The 22,670-nt window shown below is 43.1% G+C and overlaps 1 protein-coding gene across 11 annotated transcripts in view; it reads right to left on the reverse strand.

Annotated features, from left to right (window-relative positions):
* Positions 1-22,670, reverse strand: part of LOC115159493 (guanine nucleotide exchange factor VAV2) — a 216,772-nt gene that overhangs the window by 20,410 nt on the left and 173,692 nt on the right. For all 11 annotated transcript variants that reach the window (XM_029709261.1, XM_029709272.1, XM_029709269.1 and 8 more), the window contains 4 exons: positions 19,837-19,935; positions 18,791-18,859; positions 18,589-18,689; positions 259-358 (listed from right to left, as the gene is read on the reverse strand). In XM_029709261.1, coding sequence (XP_029565121.1) covers positions 259-358; positions 18,589-18,689; positions 18,791-18,859; positions 19,837-19,935 — 369 coding nt within the window. The remainder of the gene's footprint in view (positions 1-258; positions 359-18,588; positions 18,690-18,790; positions 18,860-19,836; positions 19,936-22,670) is intronic.

Raw genomic sequence — 22,670 nt, forward strand, 5'->3', positions numbered from 1 at the left:
AGCATGGCTGGGCCAGCAGTGGGCCATGATTTGGGCCAGCTGGGGATTCCAGGTTTAGCAGATCTTTCACTGCAGACCATTGCTGTTTGTCCAACTGCAGCACAGTAGCTTTAGATGGAAGCCAAACTATCATAGTAAAATGTCATGATTCAAAACACCATGGCTGGTTGTGAATCAACTTTGCGCCAATGTTGAACAGGTGGTAAGGGAGGGGGAGGGATATGTGTGTGTGTGTGTGTGTGTGTGTGGTTACTGTACCTCTACTTTCATCTTAACGTCCTCCCGCGTGGCGATGAGTTCATCCAGTATCTTCTGGGCATTCTCCATGTGGCTGCAGTACTGGCCGTAGATCAACAATCTGTATATCAACACATTACATCACTGTATTATGACAAGCATACACTGAGTGTACAAAACATTAGGAACATCTGCTCTTTCCATGACAGACTGACCAGGTGAATCCAGGTGAAAGCTATAATCCCTTATTGATGTCACCTGTTAAAACCACTTCAATCAGTGTAGATGAAGGGGAGGAGACAGGTAAAGAAGGATTGTTAAGCCTTAAGACAATTGAGACATGGATTGCGTATGTGTGCCATTCAGAGGGTGAATGCAAAAGACAAAATATTTAAAGTGCTTTTGAAAAGGGGTATAGTAGTAGTTGACAGGCACACAGGTTTGTGTCAAGAACTGCAACGCTGCTGGGTTTTTCACTCTCAACAATTTCCCATGTGTATCAAGAGCAATTGGAGTCAACATGGGCCAGCATCCCTGTGGAATGCTTTCGACACTTTGTAGACCATGCCCTTACGAATTCAGGCTCTTTCTGAAGGCAAAAGGGGGTGCATCTCAATATTAGGAAGGTGTTCTTAATATTTTGTACACTCAGTGTATACTCTATTATAGGGTTCCTGCAAAGGGTTCCCAATATCAAAGGGTACACAGATCATCATATAGCAATATGCTGTTGACTCTTAGGACCAGTTCATTACCCAATAACCCATTGGGCACTTGACACTAAGGAGGAGTAAGCTATACTAATAGCTTTAGATTAAACATAATTACAACAATATTTAACAGTTCAGTGGGTGACCCATTTTCCACCATAGGCGGCAGATGTAAAATGAACATATGAATAGATTTCATATGGGCATGACTACTGTATATATGAATATACTGTATTAATAAGTAATACATTAACTCGAAACCCAGGACAATCTTTTGAAGAATACTCGCCTCTACCCAATAAGTCATAATTATAGTATAACCACAGTACACTAATGAAAGATAGTGATTATAATAAATTGCTTTGAAGAGTTATCAGGCAGAAAGCCTATTAATTTGGGCCAGTGAGGATATGAAGGGCACATTCACAACGGGCCCCTGACACAGATCACTTCATTTTGGAACTAGTTCAAAGTTATCTTGACTAGAGGATGGCACCACGCGTGGCACAGATTCCTCTCTCTCTCTTATTTTTCAAAGTAGGGCATTGTCACGACTGGCAGTGCCAAACCCCTCTGACGCTTTCGGCAAAGCCTCTTTATCTTCAGCAGAGCAGAGTTTGCATTTCTAAAGTCTAAGGATGTCTCTGACAGATCCTTGACAGAGACAAGAGCACTGCTCCAGAGAGCTGGGAGATGTCTCCAAAACTCAGCAAGAGAGCAGGAGCACAGTATGGCAGAAAAAGCACATTTCTCTTAGAAAATCAGTTGGGTTTCTTCTTTTAATTAAATTACTACAATAATTCACTAAGCTTTTTAACATTTCACAACTCTTCACTTAATCTTGAAGTTAGAGCATAAGTCACTAACAGAGTGCTTTGATAACAGTCACTACCCCAGCTCTCAAAACTACACCCATCTCCTTCCCTAAGCCTCTTACATGGACAAACCCACTAACTGAGCACCTGCAGACTGCACAAACCCCATTACAATGCTTACCAACTTATCTGACCTCTGCCTACTGTACATTCATAATATAACTAGATCCCCATCCATAGGGATGAGTCATCCAGTGGCCAACTATCCGGATGGCTCTCTCCATCCCTAAACCCCATTAATGACTGGCCTAGACTGACCTCCACTGTGAAGCTCCCTGCCTGGGTCTGGTCCAAAGACAGCGTGGTCTGGGGCTAACAAGGACCTGATTAGGGCCTGATCCACAGCCAGGGAAATCGCTCCTCTCCTTAAGGAGGGGAATTTGAATAAGATCAATGGCTGCCTTGCTCAATTATGAGCCAGGCAGGCAGCGGCAGTCAGATTGAGCAGCAGGCAGCAGCATACCGAGGGTACAGGGCAGGTGTCAGCCACGCGCTTTAATAACACGTGTCGCAGACTTAATTGAACATGAAGGTCTTATTTTACGAGGCCATTTCAGGAGCGGGATGTTTAAGGTGGAGCGACTGGTGGGGAAAGTGATATTGTGATCAGAGTATGAGGCAATGGATTAGACACCCACTGAGACTAGACACAAGGTTTTGAATCCTTATCGATTGGTTATATTACAACATGGCAATATACAAGGTATATTTATATGTGACAATGGATAAAGATGACACAAACAAACATACAGACAGACAGAAAGAGCAGACAGAGATAAAAGAGAGACAGACAGACAGAAAGAGCAGACAGAGATAAAAGACAGACAGAAAGAGCAGACAGACAGACAGACAGACAGACAGACAGACAGACAGACAGACAGACAGACAGACAGACAGACAGACAGACAGACAGACAGACAGACAGACAGACAGACAGACAGACAGACAGACAGACAGACAGACAGACAGACAGACAGACAGACAGACAGACAGACAGACAGACAGACAGACAGACAGCAGGAGAGATTGGGCAAAAACGATGTCACGAGAAAACAGAGAAATAAAAAGACAAAATAAGAGAAAGTGTAGGCTACATGAGAGAGAAAGAGCTCAGCTGGATGGGGTTAGGCAGTGTTCACAGCATGGTTCCATGTAGCCTGTGTAGTGTGTCTGGGACAGTGCCTCTGTGCCTGAGGGCCCGCTTTCTGAAGCTCCTCCACCACCACTAAAAACACTCCAAAACCAGGCAGAAGTCTGTGGTGTTGACAGACAAGGACACGGGGAGGAGGTGAACAGGGGCAAACCTAACAGACCAATTTGTCCCCTGTTCAGTGACAGGCCTCAGCATGGGACACAGGGCCTGCTCTGATACCGACACAGCAGAGAAGACGTGTCACAGTGTTAATGCTAATACTTACAGACCCCTCTAATAACAGGCTTTCGTGTTCCTCCAGCTCTAAAGGACAGTCACTGTCTTTGTTCTCCTCCCAGAGACAACCAGTGGAACAAAAGGGATGTTTACACACACACACACACACACACACACACACACACACACACACACACACACACACACACGTACAAAGCCACATGTACACACACGTACGCACACGCAGTGGAGTCAAACATAATTAACCCCTGAGACACTGACAAGCACAGCCTCTCTTCTCCTGATGTCTGGACACATCACACTGGGAGACTTGTGATGTTATGCTCCCCTAGGAACCAGCTATATCTCCTTCTATCACTCCTTCTGTCTTTCCCTTTAAAGTAATGTTTAATTCCTTTTCTCTCCACCAGTCTCACCCCCTTGTCTCTCTCCCTCTCACAGTGTAGCATGCTGGCTTCTTTCAGTCAAGAAGTAAATTGATTCTGTGAAACGTTACTCATAACGATTCTGTGAAACGTTACTCATAACGATTCTGTGAAACGTTACTCATAACGATTCTGTGAAACGTTACTCATAAGGATTCTGTGAAACGTTACTCATAAGGATTCTGTGAAACGTTACTCATAAGGATTCTGTGAAACGTTACTCATAAGGATTCTGTGAAACGTTACTCATAAGGATTCTGTGAAACGTTACTCATAAGGATTCTGTGAAACGTTACTCATAACGATTCTGTGAAACGTTACTCATAACGATTCTGTGAAACGTTACTCATAAGGATTCTGTGAAACGTTACTCATAAGGATTCTGTGAAACGTTACTCATAAGGATTCTGTGAAACGTTACTCATAAGGATTCTGTGAAACGTTACTCATAAGGATTCTGTGAAACGTTACTCATAACGATTCTGTGAAACGTTACTCATAACGATTCTGTGAAACGTTACTCATAACGATTCTGTGAAACGTTACTCATAAGGATTCTGTGAAACGTTACTCATAAGGATTCTGTGAAACGTTACTCATAATGATTCTGTGAAACGTTACTCATAATGATTCTGTGAAACGTTACTCATAATGATTCTGTGAGACGTTACTCATAAGCTGACCCTAAAACCTCACATCATATAAAAGGAGTAGCGATACTGATCCAAGAGCAGGATGACTCATAGGACTGACTGGTAAAACAATAGGGGACACCACTGTGAAAAACAAACCTCAACACCACAGAAACACCATAGACTGTACAGACGACCCGGCCACGGAGCCAGTCCCATCATTACTGCACATGGCCTTTACATCTCTCTGAGCTACATAAACTATACTGTATATGCATCATTGGATTAAATGAATCTATTGAGAGTCCTGTTAACCAGACTGTGTTCTAATATCATAGAGAGAGTACAGAGTGGATGATGATGATGAGCCAATGTTGGGATTCTATATTAGAGACAGTCGACAGCATGGAACAAGTCCCCCTCTAGGATGCTAAAGCAGCACTCTGCCTATACGACGGCTTCTGCTAGGCCCTCGAGGAGCATGACATGTCATGTGGAAAAGGTGTTGAAGTGAATCAAAAAAAGTCCTGATTCGCGTGGCCTCTGTGGCTTCTGCCTGGCTCGGGGTAGCGGCGTGCCTGTCAAGACGTGTCCTAGCCCATATCTCCTACCGCGTTGTGACAACGGCAAGAGACAAACAGTCTAGGGGTGTATTCATATGCCTATAGTTCAGTACAGTTCAACACCATCATCCCGGAAACCCTAGACCCACTCCAATTCACATACCGCACTAACCGATCCACAGATGACGCAATCTCAATTGCACTTCACACTGCCCTTTCCCACCTGGACAAAAATAACACTTATGTGAGAATGCTGTTCATTGAATACAGCTCAACGTTAAACACCATAGTGCCCACAAAGCTCATCACTAAGCTAAGAACCCTGGGACTGAACACCCCCCTCTGCAACTGGATCCTGGACTTCCAGATGGGCCGCCCCCCCAGGTGGTACAGGTAGGCAACAACACATCTGCCACGCTGATCCTCAACACGGGGGCCCCTCAGGGGTGAGTGCTCAGTCCCCTCCTGTACACCCTGTTCACCCACAACTGCGTGGCCAAGCATGACTCCAACACCATCATTAAGTTTGCTGACGACACAATGGTGGTAGGCCTGATCACCGACAACAATGAGACCGTCTATAGTGAGGAGGTCAGAGACCTGGCAGTGTGATGCCAGGACAAAAACCTTTCCCTCAATGTGAGCAAGACAAAGGAGCTGATCTTGGACTACAGGAAAAGGAGGGCCAAAACACACCCCCATTAACATCGATGGGGCTGTAGTGGAGCGGTTCGAGAGCTTCAAGTTCCTTGGTGCCCACATCACCAATAAAATATCATGGTCCAAACACACCAAGACAGTCGTGAAGAGGGCACGACAACACCTATTCAGAGTGTACTCCATATGGTCCAGTACATCACTGAGGCCAGGCTTCCTGCCACCCAGGACCTCTATACTAGGCGGTGTCAGAGGAAGGCCACAAAAATTGTCAAAGACTCCATTCACCCAAGTCATAGACTGTTCTCTCTGCTATCGCATGGCAAGCGGTACCGGAGCGCCAAGTCTATGTCCAAAAGGCTCGACCAACCTGTACCCCGCACATTGACTCGGTACTGGTACCCCGTGTATATAGCCTTGTTATTTTACTGTGCTACTTTTTTTTTAACTTTAGTTTATTTAGTAAAAAAAAAAATTTAAGCTCTATTTTCTTAAAACTTCATTGTTGGTTAAGTAAGCATTTCACAGTAAGGCCTACACCTGTTGTATTCGGCACGTGACAAATACAATTGAATTTAATTTGATTTGATTTCATGTAGTTTACAGAAGTTCAATCAGGAAGGCTTGTCTGAAGGCTCGTTTAACTTCATCCATAACATAATTCACTTTGTTTCAAAATCTATGGGCATAGTGGGAATGAATAAAAACATATCAGCACAGCGTCTTATTTCTTCTACCCTTTCCTATTGGCCATGTGCGGAACGTCATTCACCTATTTACCTTGTAGACTATAAACTGGGCACAAAAATGCAATTTCCTCACGCAAGTGGGACCATTTTCAGATGAAATTCTGGGGATCATGAGCCCAGGCCTGTCCAGCCAAGAGCTCCTCCTACTGGCTACTAATGTAATGTGTTTGACTCATCTCTGCAACTCCCAGTCGACGGCATCCCGTTCTCAGGAGAAGAGGTCGTTTCTCCCAAAGAGAGGAAAAAGTTCCAGAAATTGGCTTTGCCAGCAAGGGGGAAAACTCTAAGATGGCTGTCTCTGGGCCTTCTTCCTCTGCTGCAACATTCACCGCGGCTACCTCTACTGTCTCCACCCGGGCCGCTCTTGCTGCCGCAACCAACGACCCTGTACATCTTTAAAACCTCAGATCCCAGGCTACAGCGTATCCTTTCCATCGCAGTGTTCGTGGTAGCATTGCGCATTTGCCAGAATGTGTTGTGCTTAATGTTTCCCCCCAGGAGAAGACAGCTTGATAAATTACATAAATTATGATTTACGGCCGTGTTTAGCCGTCATCCCACGTTGATACATAATATTATTCCATTTCAGCTATCAGATCTGGTTTATCGTAAATGCTCCTTGTATGCATACTCCCGAGGCTATTCATGGGGTACACTCAACCATTTGTTAAACAATATGTTGTCTTGTGTCATAAAGTTTTTTGTTGCAGGGAGCGCACAGAGTTATTTCCAAATATGGCTATTGTCTGCAGGGACACAGGCACATATGCTACTGGTAGTGGCTTGCAAGTATAATTCAAGACTAGCCTATATTTATCTGACGATACTCATCGTTAGGCCTGCCGCCTACTCATTGTAATTTAATTCTTAAGTTCTGTAAGCAATGAATACACATCATTATTATAATATAGCTTTCGTTGTAGTGGCTATCGTGACTGCACAAGTCAATCAAATGTCAGTGTCATATGTACAGGATAGACGGGGTGTAGGCTTCCCAGTTCAAGGAATTACTTCACTCATCATAGGTCTATGTATATTTCTATGTATATTTTTGTCATGTCATATTTATCTAGCACACGTTTGCAGTCTAAGGTTTCTGTTTGGTTTCAGGTGTATAGCCCACAGGCTTACTCTTTCCCCTTAAACGTGTTGAACTGTTTTCTCTCCCTCACTATCACTCTCTGCTCTCTATTCAATATATTACAATGTACGGAACTCCATATAACACTGGTGTGTCTTTCATGGTCGTGCCCTGCCTGGCTGTGAGAACTCCCGTGTACTGGTCTACACAGGCTGGTTGCTGCTGTTTACAGCTATATGATTGCATATGAGCGGACTTGAACTAAGGTGAACCCAAAAGCAGCTTGTCGAACGGCCACGCCGACACTCCATTACCAGCAATCATGGATTGGTATCGTAGGAAAAAGAGGGCCGAATAGGCCCCCATTAACATCGACGGGGCTGTAGTTGAGCGGGTCGAGACTTTCAAGTTCCTTGGTGTCCACATCACCAACAAACTATCATAGTCCAAACACACCAAGACAGTCGTGAAGAGGGCACAACAAAACCTCTTCGCCCTCAGGAAACTGAAAAGATTTGGCATAGGTCCCCAGATCCTCAAAACGTTCTACAGCTGCACCATCGAGAGCATCCTGACGGGTTGCATCACTGCCTGGTATGGCAACTGCTCGGCATCTGACCATAAGGCGCTACAGAGAGTAGTGCGTACGGACAAGTACATCACTGGGGCCAAGCTTCCTGCCATCCAGGACCTATATAATAGGCGGTGTCAGAGGAAAGCCCCTAAAATTGTCAGAGACTCCAGTCACCCAAGTCATAGACTGTTATCTCTGCTACTGTACCACATGGCAAGCGGTACCAGAGCGTCAAGTCTAGGACCAAAAATCTTATTAACAGCTTCTAGACTGAACACTTCATCAAATGGCCACCAGACTATTTACATTGACACGCCCCCCCCATTTGTTTTGTACACTGCTGCTACTCGCTGTTTATTACCTATGCTTAGTCACTTCACCCCTACCTACATCTACAAATTACTTCAACTAACCTGCACACTGACTCGGTACCTGTACCCCCTGTATGTATATAGCCTCATTATTTTAATTTGATTGTGTTATTTTTTATAATTTTTTACTTTAGTTTATTTGGTAAATATTTTGTTAACCAACTGTGCAGTTCAAGAAGAGTTAAGGTCATGTAAGTAAGCATTTCACGATAAGGTTTACACTTGTATTCGGCGCATGTGACAAATCAAGTTTGATTTGATTTGATCCATAATAATCAGAGACAACATGTTTCCTATAGTCTGTAAGCATATTCATTCATATTTTACATTATAAAGTTGGCTTACATGCATAATCGTAGCCTTCTTCACAAGTGGTGCTTTGCAATATCACAGTCATCTTATCAATTGAGTCTTCAGTGATAAAAAAATGAATACTTCATCCATGCTTTATGAGCTCAGTAGACCTACTACTGCCTTTAACTTTCATTCCTCTAGGCATTTTCATTTCATTTGTATTTTATCTCGTCATAAACAAAATGTCTTCTGCAATAACTTGATATGTTAAGTCAGTCCTTGCAATCAGTTCTATCTCGAATAATGGTTATATTCTCCAGCCTCCCAGCAGCAAACCAAGTAGCAGGGTGGCCATAAACATCTGGCGCCAAGGATCTTCCCTCAGAGACGTGGCCATTCCCCAAACTATTTAATAAAATGTCATATTGCATTCCGTCTTTTTGTTCATTCAGTTAAGCATGTACTCGATTGAACTAGAGAGGGTGCAAGAGAAAGGGAGAGAGAGCGAGATATTTAGAGGGAAAGCGAGAGTCAGGAGTAAAGTCAGAAGATGGACGGTTAAAAAAGCATGTGGAGGAAACAATCTCTAAACTCCACAGTTGCTTAAGACTGAGCTCTTCTGTGGAAGGGAGGGACACTTTCCATCAGTGACATGTAAACCTTCTCTTTAAATTCCTCTCTCACTTCCGGACGGTGCTATCACCCCTGCTGCCGCTACACCAGCTCTCTCTTTATGGGAACGCTGCCATGCATGTTATTTCAGAGAAAACACAATTTGGAGTAACTGTTCCCCTGGCCTTCACCACCTCTGTAGCGAGTCTGCAGCCGCATCTGGCTGGAGCGTCAGGCCAGAGAGGAAATCTCCTAGCAAAGCAGAAGTGACAGGCTGCAGAGAGCGGTAATATCGTCTGACACGTGGCATTGGTACCCCCTCACCTTCACTGAACACATTCAGCACACAGCAAATGGAAGGGAATGCAGGGGGAGCCCTCTGGTACAACAGCTCTCTGCTGGTCTCTAAGTACATATTACAGGGTTATCAGGGGTGCGGATTACTCCGGAAATGAGTTTGGAGTTTGGGAAAGTGGCAAGCCCTCCTATGTAATGTATGGTGAATCAGCAGAGGAGTCTGCCTTCCTAGAGCTGGGACGAAAATGATCAACACCAACCAAACCGACCACTTACCTTGGTGATATCGTTCATTACAATAAATAACCTATAGGGTTCTACTAGAGAAATGTGAAGTTTGAAATGAATAATACGGTTGGTTGATTGTTGATGGGACGATTGACACCTACAACATTTAAATGAGTAGTAGTAATAGTTTTTTAAAAAACGGCGGTGCACAATAATGTTAAGCTTATTGTTCAATCTATTGTTATCGTGATAATTCAGTCAATTTATCATGATAGGGATTTCCTCTAAAGTACATTCAAAACTGTCATCAAGTCTTAACACGTTTTAGAAAAGGTGCCATTAGCCACACTGACATTTTCAGCATGGCATTCACTGGACGCAGCAATGACAACATGAAAAGCTTTTCATTCATTTTTCAAAGAGACGAAAAAGCTGGTGTATTGTTGCAAAGGTCAATGGGACTTACAAGCGGAGATAACAACATTAATTAAACGAAGCCGGGTCCTCAGAACCAATCGACGAGGGGCTTTGATGAGAACGGATCCATCTGAGTGGTGCCAAATCCCCTAGTCACTGGGCTCTGTTACTGGTTAGAGAGCCACCCATAATGAAACAAAGGGAGGTGGTGTGTCAATCATCTCCTGAATACCAAAGGCAGCTTTGCCCAAAACACCCTCCTGTTCCGCATTCAGCAGAATGTCACAGAAGGTAAATATTTACATTCCCTGTCGTTGACATCTTTCAATGCTCTGATGATGGGAAGGTGGGAGGAAATAGCTTTTTAGCGTATTGCAGTGCAGGAAAGTTCAACATTCTTCAAGTCACAACTCTAATCCTACCCATCATAGTCATGTTAAAGCCTGAGCTGTAGTAGCATCAGCTGGCAGACCATGTGGTGGCACATGATTAGGCCACGGGCCATAACTAGTGCAGTGTGCAGTGACCTAAAAGCCCTTGCTGCGCTCTGGTTGTAGTGTAGTTGTGCAGTACGTGTATTAAAGTCCATGGTACAGTAAGGGCTAAGCATGCTTTAGCCTAGTGAGAGAGAGTTGAAGAGATATAAGGACAGCTCAATCAGATCAGCAGTGGCTGTTAGATCAACACAGGGAGTGTGGAGGGGGGACTTTGTGTTTGGGGAAGAGGTGAGGGAGCGATTGGGATAGAGAGTGACGTTGCTGTCACGCTAGCTCTGTGTGATGCAGCTCTCCAGGTCCCCCAAGCAGCCCTGCAACGAGCCAATTATCTCTCTGACAAACAAACTATGTAGCGCCGCTGCGGTCTGTTTGGAATGGGGGGATAGGACGCAAGCATACACCCCCCCTTACCAGTTATGTACTATAATCAGATCACCATCCACAGTGTAAACACAAACATGCTCATACACAGATTAACACAAGCACGCGTTCACTCACACACAAATATATTTTTACGAGGTTTGGCTTCAGCTCCATGTGAATCCTAAAATGAGGCTGAATCAGGACTAACATTCCTGGAGGGCTGTCGTGGCTGTATCCTGTCATTACCAGACCAGGCCTATCATTACCATTGCCTAAAGAGTAAAGTAGCGCAGCACATCGAGAAGCACATAACCACTCCAAACGCATGCAAATCATCATCCACAGTACTGTACTGCAGCTGGGGTGTTCAACAGCTCTGACCGCCTTCTCTTCTATACACTAATGTGTATTCATGAATCCCTAGTAAATTACAGGAATCCATTTCAGAACATTTAGAGCGTGCTCTCTAAACTAGTAATTGTTTATTATCATTATAACAGTGTTACAGACCCAGTCAGCTCTTTGCTTATGTGAGTTTTAATTGATCCATTCTGTTTAACACTAATCAAATCAAATTTTATTTGTCACATGCGCCGAATACAACAGTGAAATGCTTACTTACAAGCCCTTAACCAACAATGCAGTTTTAAGAAAATCCCTAAAAAAGTCAAAGATAAGAATAACAAATAATTAAAGAGCAGCAGTAAAATAACAATAGCGAGGCTATACACAGGGGGTACCAGTACAGAGTCAATGTGCAAGAGGGCACCGGTGTCGATGTAATTGAGGTAATTATATACATGTAGGTAGAGTTATTAAAATGGCTATGCATTGATAATAACAGTGAGTAGCAGCAGCGTGGGGGGGGTAATGTCTGGGTAGCCATTTGATTAGCTGTTCAGGAGTCTTATGGCTTGGGGGTAGAAGCTGTTTAGAAGCCTCTTGAACCTAGACTTGGCGCTCTGGTACCGCTTGCCATGCGGTAGCAGAGAGAACAATCTATGACTAGGGTGGCTGGAATCTTTGGCAATTTTTAGGGCCTTCCTCTGACACCGCCTGGTATAGAGGTCCTGGATGGCAGGAAGCATGGCCCCGGTGATGTACTGGGCCGTACGCACTACCCTCTGTAGTGCCTTGCGGTCGGAGGCCGAGCAGTTGCCATACCAGGTAGTGATGCAACCCGTCAGGATGCTCTTGATGGTGCAGCTGTAAAACCTTTTGAGGACCTGAGAACCCATGCCAAATCTTTTCAGTCTCCTGAAGGGGAATAGGTTTTGTCGTGCCCTCTTCACAACTGTCTTGGTGTGCTTGGACCATGTTAGGTTGTTGGTGATGTGGACACCAAGGAACTTGATGCTCTCAACTTGCTCCACTACAGCCGCATCAATGAGAATGGGGGCGTGCTCCTTGCCTCGAAGCGAGTATATAAGATATTTAGCTCGTCTGGTAGGCTTGTGTCACTGGGCAGCTCTCTGCTGTGCTTCCCTTTGTAGTCTGTAATAGTTTGCAAGCCCTGTCACATCCGAAGTGCGTCGGAGCAGTGTAGTACGATTCAATCTTAGTCCTATATTGATGCTTTGCCTGTTTGATGGTTCGTCGGAGGGCATAGCGGGATTTGTTATAAGCTTCTCGGTTAGAGTCCCGCTCCTTGAAAGCAGCAGCTCAACCCTTTAGCTCAGTGTGAATGTTGCCTGTAATCCATGGCTTCTGGTTGGGGTATGTATATACAGTCACTGTGGGGACAACGTCCTCAACGCACTTATTGATAAAGCCAGTGACTGATGTGCTGTACTCCTCAAAGCCATCGGAAGAACCCCAGAACATTTTCCAGTCTGTGCTAGCAAAACAGTCCTGTAGTTTAGCATCTGCTTCATCTGACCACTTTTTTATAGACAGTGTCGTGTCTTTGGCATCATTAAAACTAAAGACTTATCTTTATCAAAAATTCTCTGTAATTATTATTACGCGATTAAACTGATTAATCATGTAACTGTCACTAGGAAGTCGGGGCAGCAAGCAAAATATTCAGATTACAAACTTACAATTTTCCTAATATAACTTTCAGATATTTTAATATCTGATCAATTAGTCTTCGAATTAATGAATTATTATTTAGCTCACGTTAGTCTTATTCCAAAACGTCGTAAATTGTTGGTTATCTGCACGAACCCAGTCTTCACTATGAGTCATCAATACATCAATTGTTTTAAATAATTTATTTACTAACTAAGTAATTCACAGAAATGCATAAACAAACAGTAGATAGTTACAAGGAAATGATAGCGGAGTTTCCCTAGTGGGATAAACCGGTATCGCGGCTTGGTGGACAAAAAGGGAAGTGGGGGTTGGCTGAGATAAGACACTAGAGTTGATAATTATAACAATTGAAATGCTAATCCTTTGCACATGAACGCTCACTCAATCGGGAATACTTGCAATCAATATACATATTTACGCTCAGTGTGTCGTCGGGATCTCTGTTGAAAAGTTTGTTTCTGTTGGAGAGTTTGTCCGCCCTCTCTCCCTCTCTCTGCCGTGGTAGGATGGATAGTTCAGAGTAACACTCATTCATGTCGTTATAGAGTAGATGTTTCGGCGGTTGTCGGTCTTCGCGTTCAATGATACCGAATTCCTAGCTGCAGACTAGTAATTAATATCAAAAAGACTTGCTCTTATTCTGTCGGTATTGATAGTCTAAGAGTTTAACCACGTGGGATGGTTAAAATATTCAGCAATCTACTCAAACCCTTATTTCCCTCTGTGATAGAGGTACTGGTCTGGTCTCAAACCTAAGCCCTCTCATTATTGAGGTAAGCTGGTCTGGTCTCAACCCTTAGCCATCTTGTAATTGAGGTAAGCTCGGTCAGGTGATAGAAAACCTAGGTGGGTGTTTTATTCGGAAGAGCAGAAAAGGGCCTGTCCCATGACGCCAGACCATAACTGTGCTCATGGGTGGTCCTCTGATTTAGTTAAACTCCAAAGGGAATTGGAGTTTCCTTCATTAACTTCATCGGTGTTAGCGGGCAGTATTTTGACTTCCGGATGAAAAGCGTGCCCGTAGTAAACTGCCTGCTTCTCAGGCCCAGAAGGTAGGATATGCATATTATTAGTAGATGTGGATAGAAAACAATCTGACATTTCTGAAACTGTTTGAATGATGTCTGTGAGTATAACAGAACTCATATGGCAGGCAAAAACCTGAGACAAAATACAACCAGGAAGTGTGGAAATCTGAGGTTTGTAGTTTTTCAAGTGATTCCCTATCCAGTATACAGTGTCAATGGGGTCATTTTGCACTTCCTAAGGCTTCCACTAGATGTTAACAGTCTTTAGAACGTTGTTTCATGCTTCTACCGTGAATGGGGAGAGAATAAGAGCCATTGGAATCAGATGACTGAGAAAATGACATGAGCTCAATCGTGCGCACACACATGAGAATAAGCTGTGTTCCTTTTAATTTTGTTTCAGACAAAGGAATCGTCCGGTTGGAATATTATGGAAGATTTATGATGAAAACTTCCTAAAGATTAATTCTATACATCGTTTGACATGTTTCTACGAACTGTAATATAACTTTTTTTACTTTTTGTCTGAACTCACTGCGCGAGCACAGTGGATTTGGATTACTCGACTGAACGTGCAAACAAAATGGAGGTATTTGGACATAAAGATTAACTTTATCGAACAAAACAAACATTTATTCTGGAACTGGGATTTCTGGGAGTGCATTCCGATGAAGATCATCAAAGGTAAGTGAATATTTATAATGTCATTTTTCTCATTTCTGTTGACTCCAAAATGGCAGGTATCTGTATGGCTTGTTTAGATATCTGAGCGCTGTACTCAGATTATTGCAAAATTTGCTTTCGCCGTAAAGCTTTTTTGAAATCTGACACAGCGGTTGCATTAAGGAGAAGTGTATCTATAATTCTTTGAATAACAGTTGAATATTTTATCAACGCTTATGATAAGTATTTCTGTAAATTGATGTGCTCATTCCCCAAAGTTTTGGGAGGCAAAACATTTCTGAACATTACACGCCAATGTCAAATGGGGTTTTTGGATATAAATATGAACTTTATCGAGCAAAACATACATGTATTGTGTAACATGAAGTCCTATGAGTGCCATCTGATGAAGATCATCAAAGGTTAGTGATTAATTTTAGCTGTAATTCTGGTTTTTGTGACGCCTCTCCTTGCTTGGAAAATGGCTGTGTGGTTTTTCTTGTCTAGGCGCTGTCCTAACATAATCTAATGTTATGCTTTTGTCGTAAAGCCTTTTTGAAATCGGACAATGTGGTTGGATTAACAAGAAGATTATCTTTAAAATGGGATATAATAGTTGTATGTGTGAGAAATTTGAATTATGAGATTTTTGTTGTTTTGAATTTGGCGCCCTGCTATTTCACTGGCTGTTGAATAGTGTGTCCCGCAGGTGGAACGCTAGCGTCCCACATACCCCAGAGAGGTTGAACAGTCTGAAATCACATTACATAATTTCACAAATAGTTTCGTCTTTAATCATTTATTTAATTCAACCATTAAATGTAAGCCTCATAACTGAGACTTTTCTATAAACATGGTTATGGTAATGTGGCTGTATTGTCTCTCATGAGTTTCACAAAATTGTACCAAACGGACCAGCTCATAGCTGGATTCTTCACCGATCTTTTATACGTTCTCCAGAACATGAATATCGTTCAGTTCTCCAGTTCTGTGAGGTGGAAGAAATTCCTTTGTTCTCTCTATGAAACACACTCTCGCTCTATACTGCCTGGCCATGAGGAGAGGATCTCCTCCAGGAATTTACGACCTCTCTGACCACAGTAGCCTGAGTGTAGGAGAGAGAGAGGGGGATGGTGCAGAGGTAGGGGGATGGTGCTCGTTGTGTCCAAAGAGGGCAAAGTCATGACAACAGTGTCACTGGTTAATTTTTGGTTGTAAGCAGGAATCAGGAGGATAGAGTTATGGTCACATTTGCCAAATGGAGGGTTGAGGGTGAGCTTTGTACACGTCTCTGTGTGTGGAGTAAAGGTGGTCTAGAATTGTTTTCCCTTTGGTTGCACATCTACCATGCTGATAGAAATTAGGTAAAACTGATTTAAGTTACCCTGCATTAAAGTCCCCGGCCACTAGGAGCGCCGCCTCTGGATGAGCGTTTCCCTGTTTGCTTATGGTGGAATACAGCTCATTGAGTGTGGTTTTAGTGCCAGCCTCGGTCTGTGGTGGTATGTAGACAGCTAAGAAAATTACAGATGAAAAGTCTCTAGGTAGATAGTGTGGTCTACAGCTTATCATGAGATACTCTACCTCCGGCGAGCAAAACCCTGAGACTTTCTTAGATATCGTGCACCAGCTATTGTTTACAAATATGCATAGGCCCCCGCACCGTTTCTTAGCAAAGGCTGCTGTCCTGTCCTGCCGATAGAGCGCATAACCCGCCAGCTGTATGTTCTTAATGTCATCGTTCAGTCACAACTCGGTGAAACATAAGATATTACCGTTTTTAATGTCCCGTTGGTAGGATATACGTGCTTTCAGTTCATCCCATTTATTTTCCAGCGATTGAACGTTAGCTAGCAGAAAGGAGGCAAGGGCAGATTAGCCACTCGTCACCTGATCCTCACAAGGCATCCTGATCTATTTCTGCGAAACCTACAGTCATGGCCAAAAGTTTTGAGAATGACACAAATATTAATTTTCACAAAGTCTGCTGCCTCAGTTTGTATGATGGCAATTTGCATATACTCCAGAATGTTATGAAGAGTGATCAGATGAATTGCAATTAATTGCCATGCAAATGAACTGAATCCCCCAAAAACATTTCCACTGCATTTCAGCCCTGACACAAAAGGACCAGCTGACATCACGTCAGTGATTCTCTCATTAACACAGGTGTGAGTGTTGACGAGGACAAGGCTGGAGATCACACTGTCATGCTGATTGAGTTCGAATAACAGACTGGAAGCTTCAAAAAGAAGGGTGGTGCTTGGAATCATTGTTCTTCCTCTGTCAACCATGGTTACCTGCAAGGAAACACATGCCGTCATCATTGCTTTGCACAAAAAGGGCTTCACAGGCAAGGACATTGCTGCCAGTAAGATTGCACCTAAATCAACCATTTATCAGATCATCAAGAACTTCAAGGAGAGCGGTTCAATTGTTGTTAAGAAGGCTTCAGGGCGCCCAAGAAAGTCCAGCAAGTGCCAGGACCGTCTCCTACAGTTGATTCAACTGCGGGATCGGGGCACCACCAGTAGAGAGCTTGCTCAGGAATGGCAGCAGGCAGGTGTGAGTGCATCTGCACGCACAGTGAGGCGAAGACTTTTGGAGGATGGCCTGGTGTCAAGAAGGGCAGCAAACAAGCCACTTCTCTCCAGAAAAAACATCTGGGACAGACTGATCTTCTGCAAAAGGTACAGGGACTGGACTGCTGAGGACTGGGGTAAAGTCATTTTCTCTGATGAATCCCCTTTCCGATTTTTCTGGGCATCCGGAAGAAAGATTGTCTGGAGAAGACAAGGTGAGTGCTACCGTCAGTCCTGTGTCATGCCAACAGTAAAGCATCCTGAGACCATTCATGTGTGGGGTTGCATCTCAGCCAAGGGAGTGGGCTCACTCACAATTTTGCCTAAGAACACACCCATGAATAAAGAATGGTACCAACACATCCTCCGAGAGCAACTTCTCCCAACCATCCAGGAACAGTTTGGTGATGAACAATGCCTTTTCCAGCATGATGGAGCACCTTGCCATAAGGCAAAAGTGATAACTAAGTGGCTCAGGGAACAAAACATTGATATTTTGGGTCCATGGCCAGGAAACTCCCCAGACCTTAATCCCATTGAGAACTTGTGGTCAATCCTCAAGAGGCGGGTGGACAAACAAAACCCCACAAATTCTGACAAACTCCAAGCATTGATTATGCAAGAATGGGCTGCCATCAGTCAGGGTGTGGACCAGACGTTAATTGACAGCATGCCAGAGCGGATTGCAGAGGTCTTGAAAAAGAAGGGTCAACACTGCAAATATTGACTCTGCATCAACTTCATGTAATTGTCAATAAAAGCCTTTGACACTTATGAAATGCTTGTAATTATACTTCAGTATTCCATAGTAACATCTGACAAAAATTTCTAAAGACACTGAAGCAGCAAACTTTGTGGAAATTAATATTTGTGTCATTCTCAAAACTTTTGGCCACGACTGTACATTTCCTTTTCCAGTGAATCACGGGGATCTGGGCCTGGTCGGGTGTCGTAGTTTAAATCCCTGGCGTCCGACTCATTGAAGAAGAACTCCTCATCTAATTTGAGGTGAGTAATCCCAGTTCTGAAGTTCAGAAGCTATTTTCGTTCATAAGAGACGGTAGCAGCAACATTATGTACAAAACAAGTCACGACCAATGTGAAAATACTAATAAAATAGCATGGTTGGTTAAGAGCCGATAAGATGGCAGCCCCACCCTCCGGCGCCATCTTTAATAATCCCATCTATCCTCTGCGTTATCCTGAAATCCTGCATCTAAATCCAACTGCATGCACGCAGGGCCACACACGGAATACTATCTCAAACATGCACGCACACATACACACAGCTCCCGAGGTCACTAACCTTTCCTTGAAGTCTACGAAGATTTTCCCCAGACCGTTGCCTCCGCTCACCATGTTGAGGTCGATGGCCCTCAGCAGAGCAAAGTGGACTTTAATCACATCCTGTATGGGGTACAACACAACCATAGTCAGCATGGGTCACACTAACACATCACCTCCATCAGCTCCACACTGACACTAGTATTACACTCATCAGTACTCACCTCGAGATTTACAAAGATGGACTCCATGTCTGGTGGACTGAGAACTTGCTTCAAAGGGATCATATAATTCTGTAGAATACCAAAACAGCACAATTGAGAAGTTAAAAGTACTTGCATGGCAATATACAGTAGGACCTAAAGTACAAACATCAATGACTGAACCTGTTGACATTGTAACCAAATCGGTAGTAGTGTTAAGTTGTATATGAAACAGCAGTTCAATCCAATTGCATGCGCTGGGGGCGCCCAGGAAAATCGATCATGAAATAGGTTTCACTATAAGGTGTTGCTGCTCGGTGTTAGTAGCTTAATCATTATCTTGTATACACGTGTACCCATTTGTTTGAAGTGCCCATGACGTGCTGTGAGTACCAACCACTGATTATGTTCACTGGCACAAACCTTCCCTGTTGTTTGAGTAATGGTATTATTGTATGCTTGTCACATTACATAATCTTAATGATAACAAATAGATCCATTAAAATGTAATGAAGATATGATGGCTTTATTAACCTCAACTCAATCAAGCTCAAACGACTCCTCTGATTATAAGGTGATTCTGGTTTAATTGCATGTTTGTCTGGCTCAGCAAACACAAACACACCCTTAGTCTAATGTATCCAGTGGAGTGGATCATGTCTAACTGTCCATCAAATTGAGAATAATCTATTATTCATCATGGAGACATCATTTACAACCCTAGGTGAATTGTGTGTGTGTGTGTGTGTGTGTGTGTTTACACATAGAGCCCTGGAGATCAGTCTCTTCCCATGGGACTGTGCCAATAATAAGCCTATCGATCTGCTCCACGGGACATTTGTCCTCTCCAATGAACCTGCCAATAGCTGACATTTCCACACCGCTCCCTGCCTGAGGCCTGACACAGGAGACGTGACAAAACACACCTACCCTAGCAGCGAGCTACATCCAACACTGCCAGCCAGCCACCCACTGCACACACACACACACATATGCAGATACATGTACGTACATAAACTTAAGTACACACACACATACACTTTTCCATAGCTAAGTCCCTCACCCACCTTCTCAATGTCCTCCAGCGTCTTGTAGTACTTGGCCTCAGTCTCCTGGATCTCCACTAAGCAGCAGTTTCTCTTGTCGTCTTCTGTCATGCCCATTTTCTGTGGAGGTAATTAACGACAGGAAAAGTGATGCTGAGATGTCATTATATCATTACACGTCCCTGACAAGGCTGTTCATGTGTCTGATTGTCTAATGATGGGTGTCAAACATGTTATTTAGGCATGCAAGGTCATTATTACCAATCATATGGCTTGATGCATGTTATAAAACTATACTGTATAAATACTGTACACGCTGCTTATTTTAACTATTTTCTACATTGTAGACATCAAAACTATGAAATAACCAGTGATGTAAAGTACTTAAGTAAAAATACTTTAAAGTACTACTTAAGTCGTTTTTTGGGGTATCTGTACTTTACTTTTTATATTTTTGACAATTTTACTTTTACTTCACTACATTCCAAAAGTAAATATTGTACTCTTTACTCCATAAATTTTCCCTGACAACCCAAAGTACTCGTTACATTTTGAATGCTTAGCAAGAGAGGAACATTTAGAAATTCACACACGTTTCAAGAGAACACATGGGCATCCCTACTGCCTATGGTGTGGCGGACTCACTAAACAGAAATGCAACTTTTGTAAATAATGTCTGAGTGTTAGAGCGTGACCCTGGCTATCCATACATTTTAAAAACAAGAAAATGGTTTTGCTTAATATAAGGAATTTGAAATGATTTATACTTTTACTTTTGATACTTAAGTACATTTTAAACCAAATAATTTTAGACTTTCACTCAAGTAGTATTTTACTGGGTGACTTTCACTTTTACTTGAGTAGCTTTCTATTAAGGTATCTATACTTTTATTCAAGTATGACAATTGGGTACTTTTTCTACCACTGGAAATAACACATAAGGAATTATGTAGTAACCAAAAAAGTGTTAACAAATCTAAATAGATTTTATATTTGAGTTTCTTCAAAGTATCCACCCTTTGCCTTGATGACAGCTTTGTACACTTTTGGCATTCTCTCAACCAGCTTCATGAGGTAGTCACCTGGAATGCATTTAAATTAAAAGGTGTGCCTTGTTAAAAGTTAATTTGTGGAATTTATTTCCTTCTTAATGTATTTGAGCCAATCAGTTGTGTTGTGACAAGATAGAGGTGGTATACAGAAGATAGCCCTATTTGGTAAAAGACCAAGTCCATATTATGGCAGGAACAGCTCAAATAAGCAAAGAGAAATGACAGTCCATAATTACTTTTAGACATGAAGGTCATTCAATGCGGAAAATGTCAAGAACTTTGAAAGTTTCCTCAAGTGCAGTCGCAAAAACTATCAAGCACTATGATGAAACTGGCTCTCATGAGGACCGCCACAGGAAAGGAAGACCCAGAGTTACCTCTGCTGCAGAGGATAAGTTCATTAGCGTTACCAGCCTCAGATTACAGCCCAAATAAATGCTTCACAGAGTTCAAGTAACAGACATTTACATTTTTACATTTTAGTCATTTAGCAGATGCTCTTATCCAGAGCGACTTACAGTAGTGAATACATACATTTCATTTTTTTTTTTGTACTGGCCCCCCACAACCCTGGCATTACACACACCATGCTGGCGTTGCAAACACCATGCCCTACCAACTGAGCCACAGGGAAGACCCCCACATCTCAACATCGACTGTTCAAAGGAGACTGTGTGAATCAGGCCTTCATGGTCAAATTGCTGCAAAGAAAACACTACTAAAGGACAGCAATAAGAAGAAGAGACTTGCTTGGGCCAAGAAACACGAGCAATGGACATTAGACAAGTGGAAATCTGTCCTTTGGTTTGATGAGTCCAAATTTGAAATTTTTGGTTCCAACCGCCGTGTCTTTGTGAGACGCAGAGTAGGGGAACGTATGATCTCCGCATGTGTGGTTTCCACCGTTAAGCATGGAGGAGGAGGTGTGATGGTGCTTTGCTGGTGACATTGTCTGTGATTTATTTAGATTTCAAGGCACACTTAACCAGCATCGCTACCACAGCATTCTGCAGCAATACACCATCCCATCTGGTTTGCGCTTAGTGGGACTAGCATTTGTTTTTCAACAGGACCTCCAGGCTGTGTAAGGGCTATTTGACCAAGAAGGAGAGTGATGGAGTGCTGCATCAGATGGTCTGGGCTCCACAATCACCCGACCTTAACCCAATTGAGATGGTTTGGGATGAGTTGGAGTGCAGAGTGAAGGAAAAGCAGCCAACAAGTGCTCAGCATATGTGGGAACTCCTTCAAGACTGTTGGAAAAGCATTCCAGGTGAAGCTAGTTGAGAGAATGCCAAGAGTGTGCAAAGCTGTCATCAAGGCTAGGGGTGGTTACTTTGAAAAATCTCAAATATAAAATATATATTTTTCCCTTTGAGTTACATTCATCAACGTACAGTACCCGATGCCAATAGGGAGCTGTGACTGTCAACATTACCAGACAGGGGGATTCCAGAACAGAGCCCAGCAACACCCAGAGGCCCTGCAGCACTGCATCCAAACCACTCAATGGGAATTTGATGAGTGCTTTTAATGAACTGAGCCCAATTCTCACTCATCACTCCAACATGACCCAATAGAATATGATACTTTTGATTAACTGTAATTGCTGGGACCCGGTCGTGTAACGCAAGCCGATTGGCCGTGTTGTGGGAAACGGTGACATAAACGCTGGAACTGGGGGATTTATACGAGTTGAGTGCCGGCTGGCTTGCTCACGGGCAAGTGCTAATGAACATCTGTGTCTGCAGCTCTGTATCTTCGGTAACATCTGTGGCCAGTGCAGAGAAGAGCGGGGCTGGG

The sequence above is a fragment of the Salmo trutta genome, chromosome 23 (assembly GCF_901001165.1).
Source record: "Salmo trutta chromosome 23, fSalTru1.1, whole genome shotgun sequence".
In the NCBI taxonomy this organism is placed as follows: Eukaryota; Metazoa; Chordata; class Actinopteri; order Salmoniformes; family Salmonidae; genus Salmo; species Salmo trutta.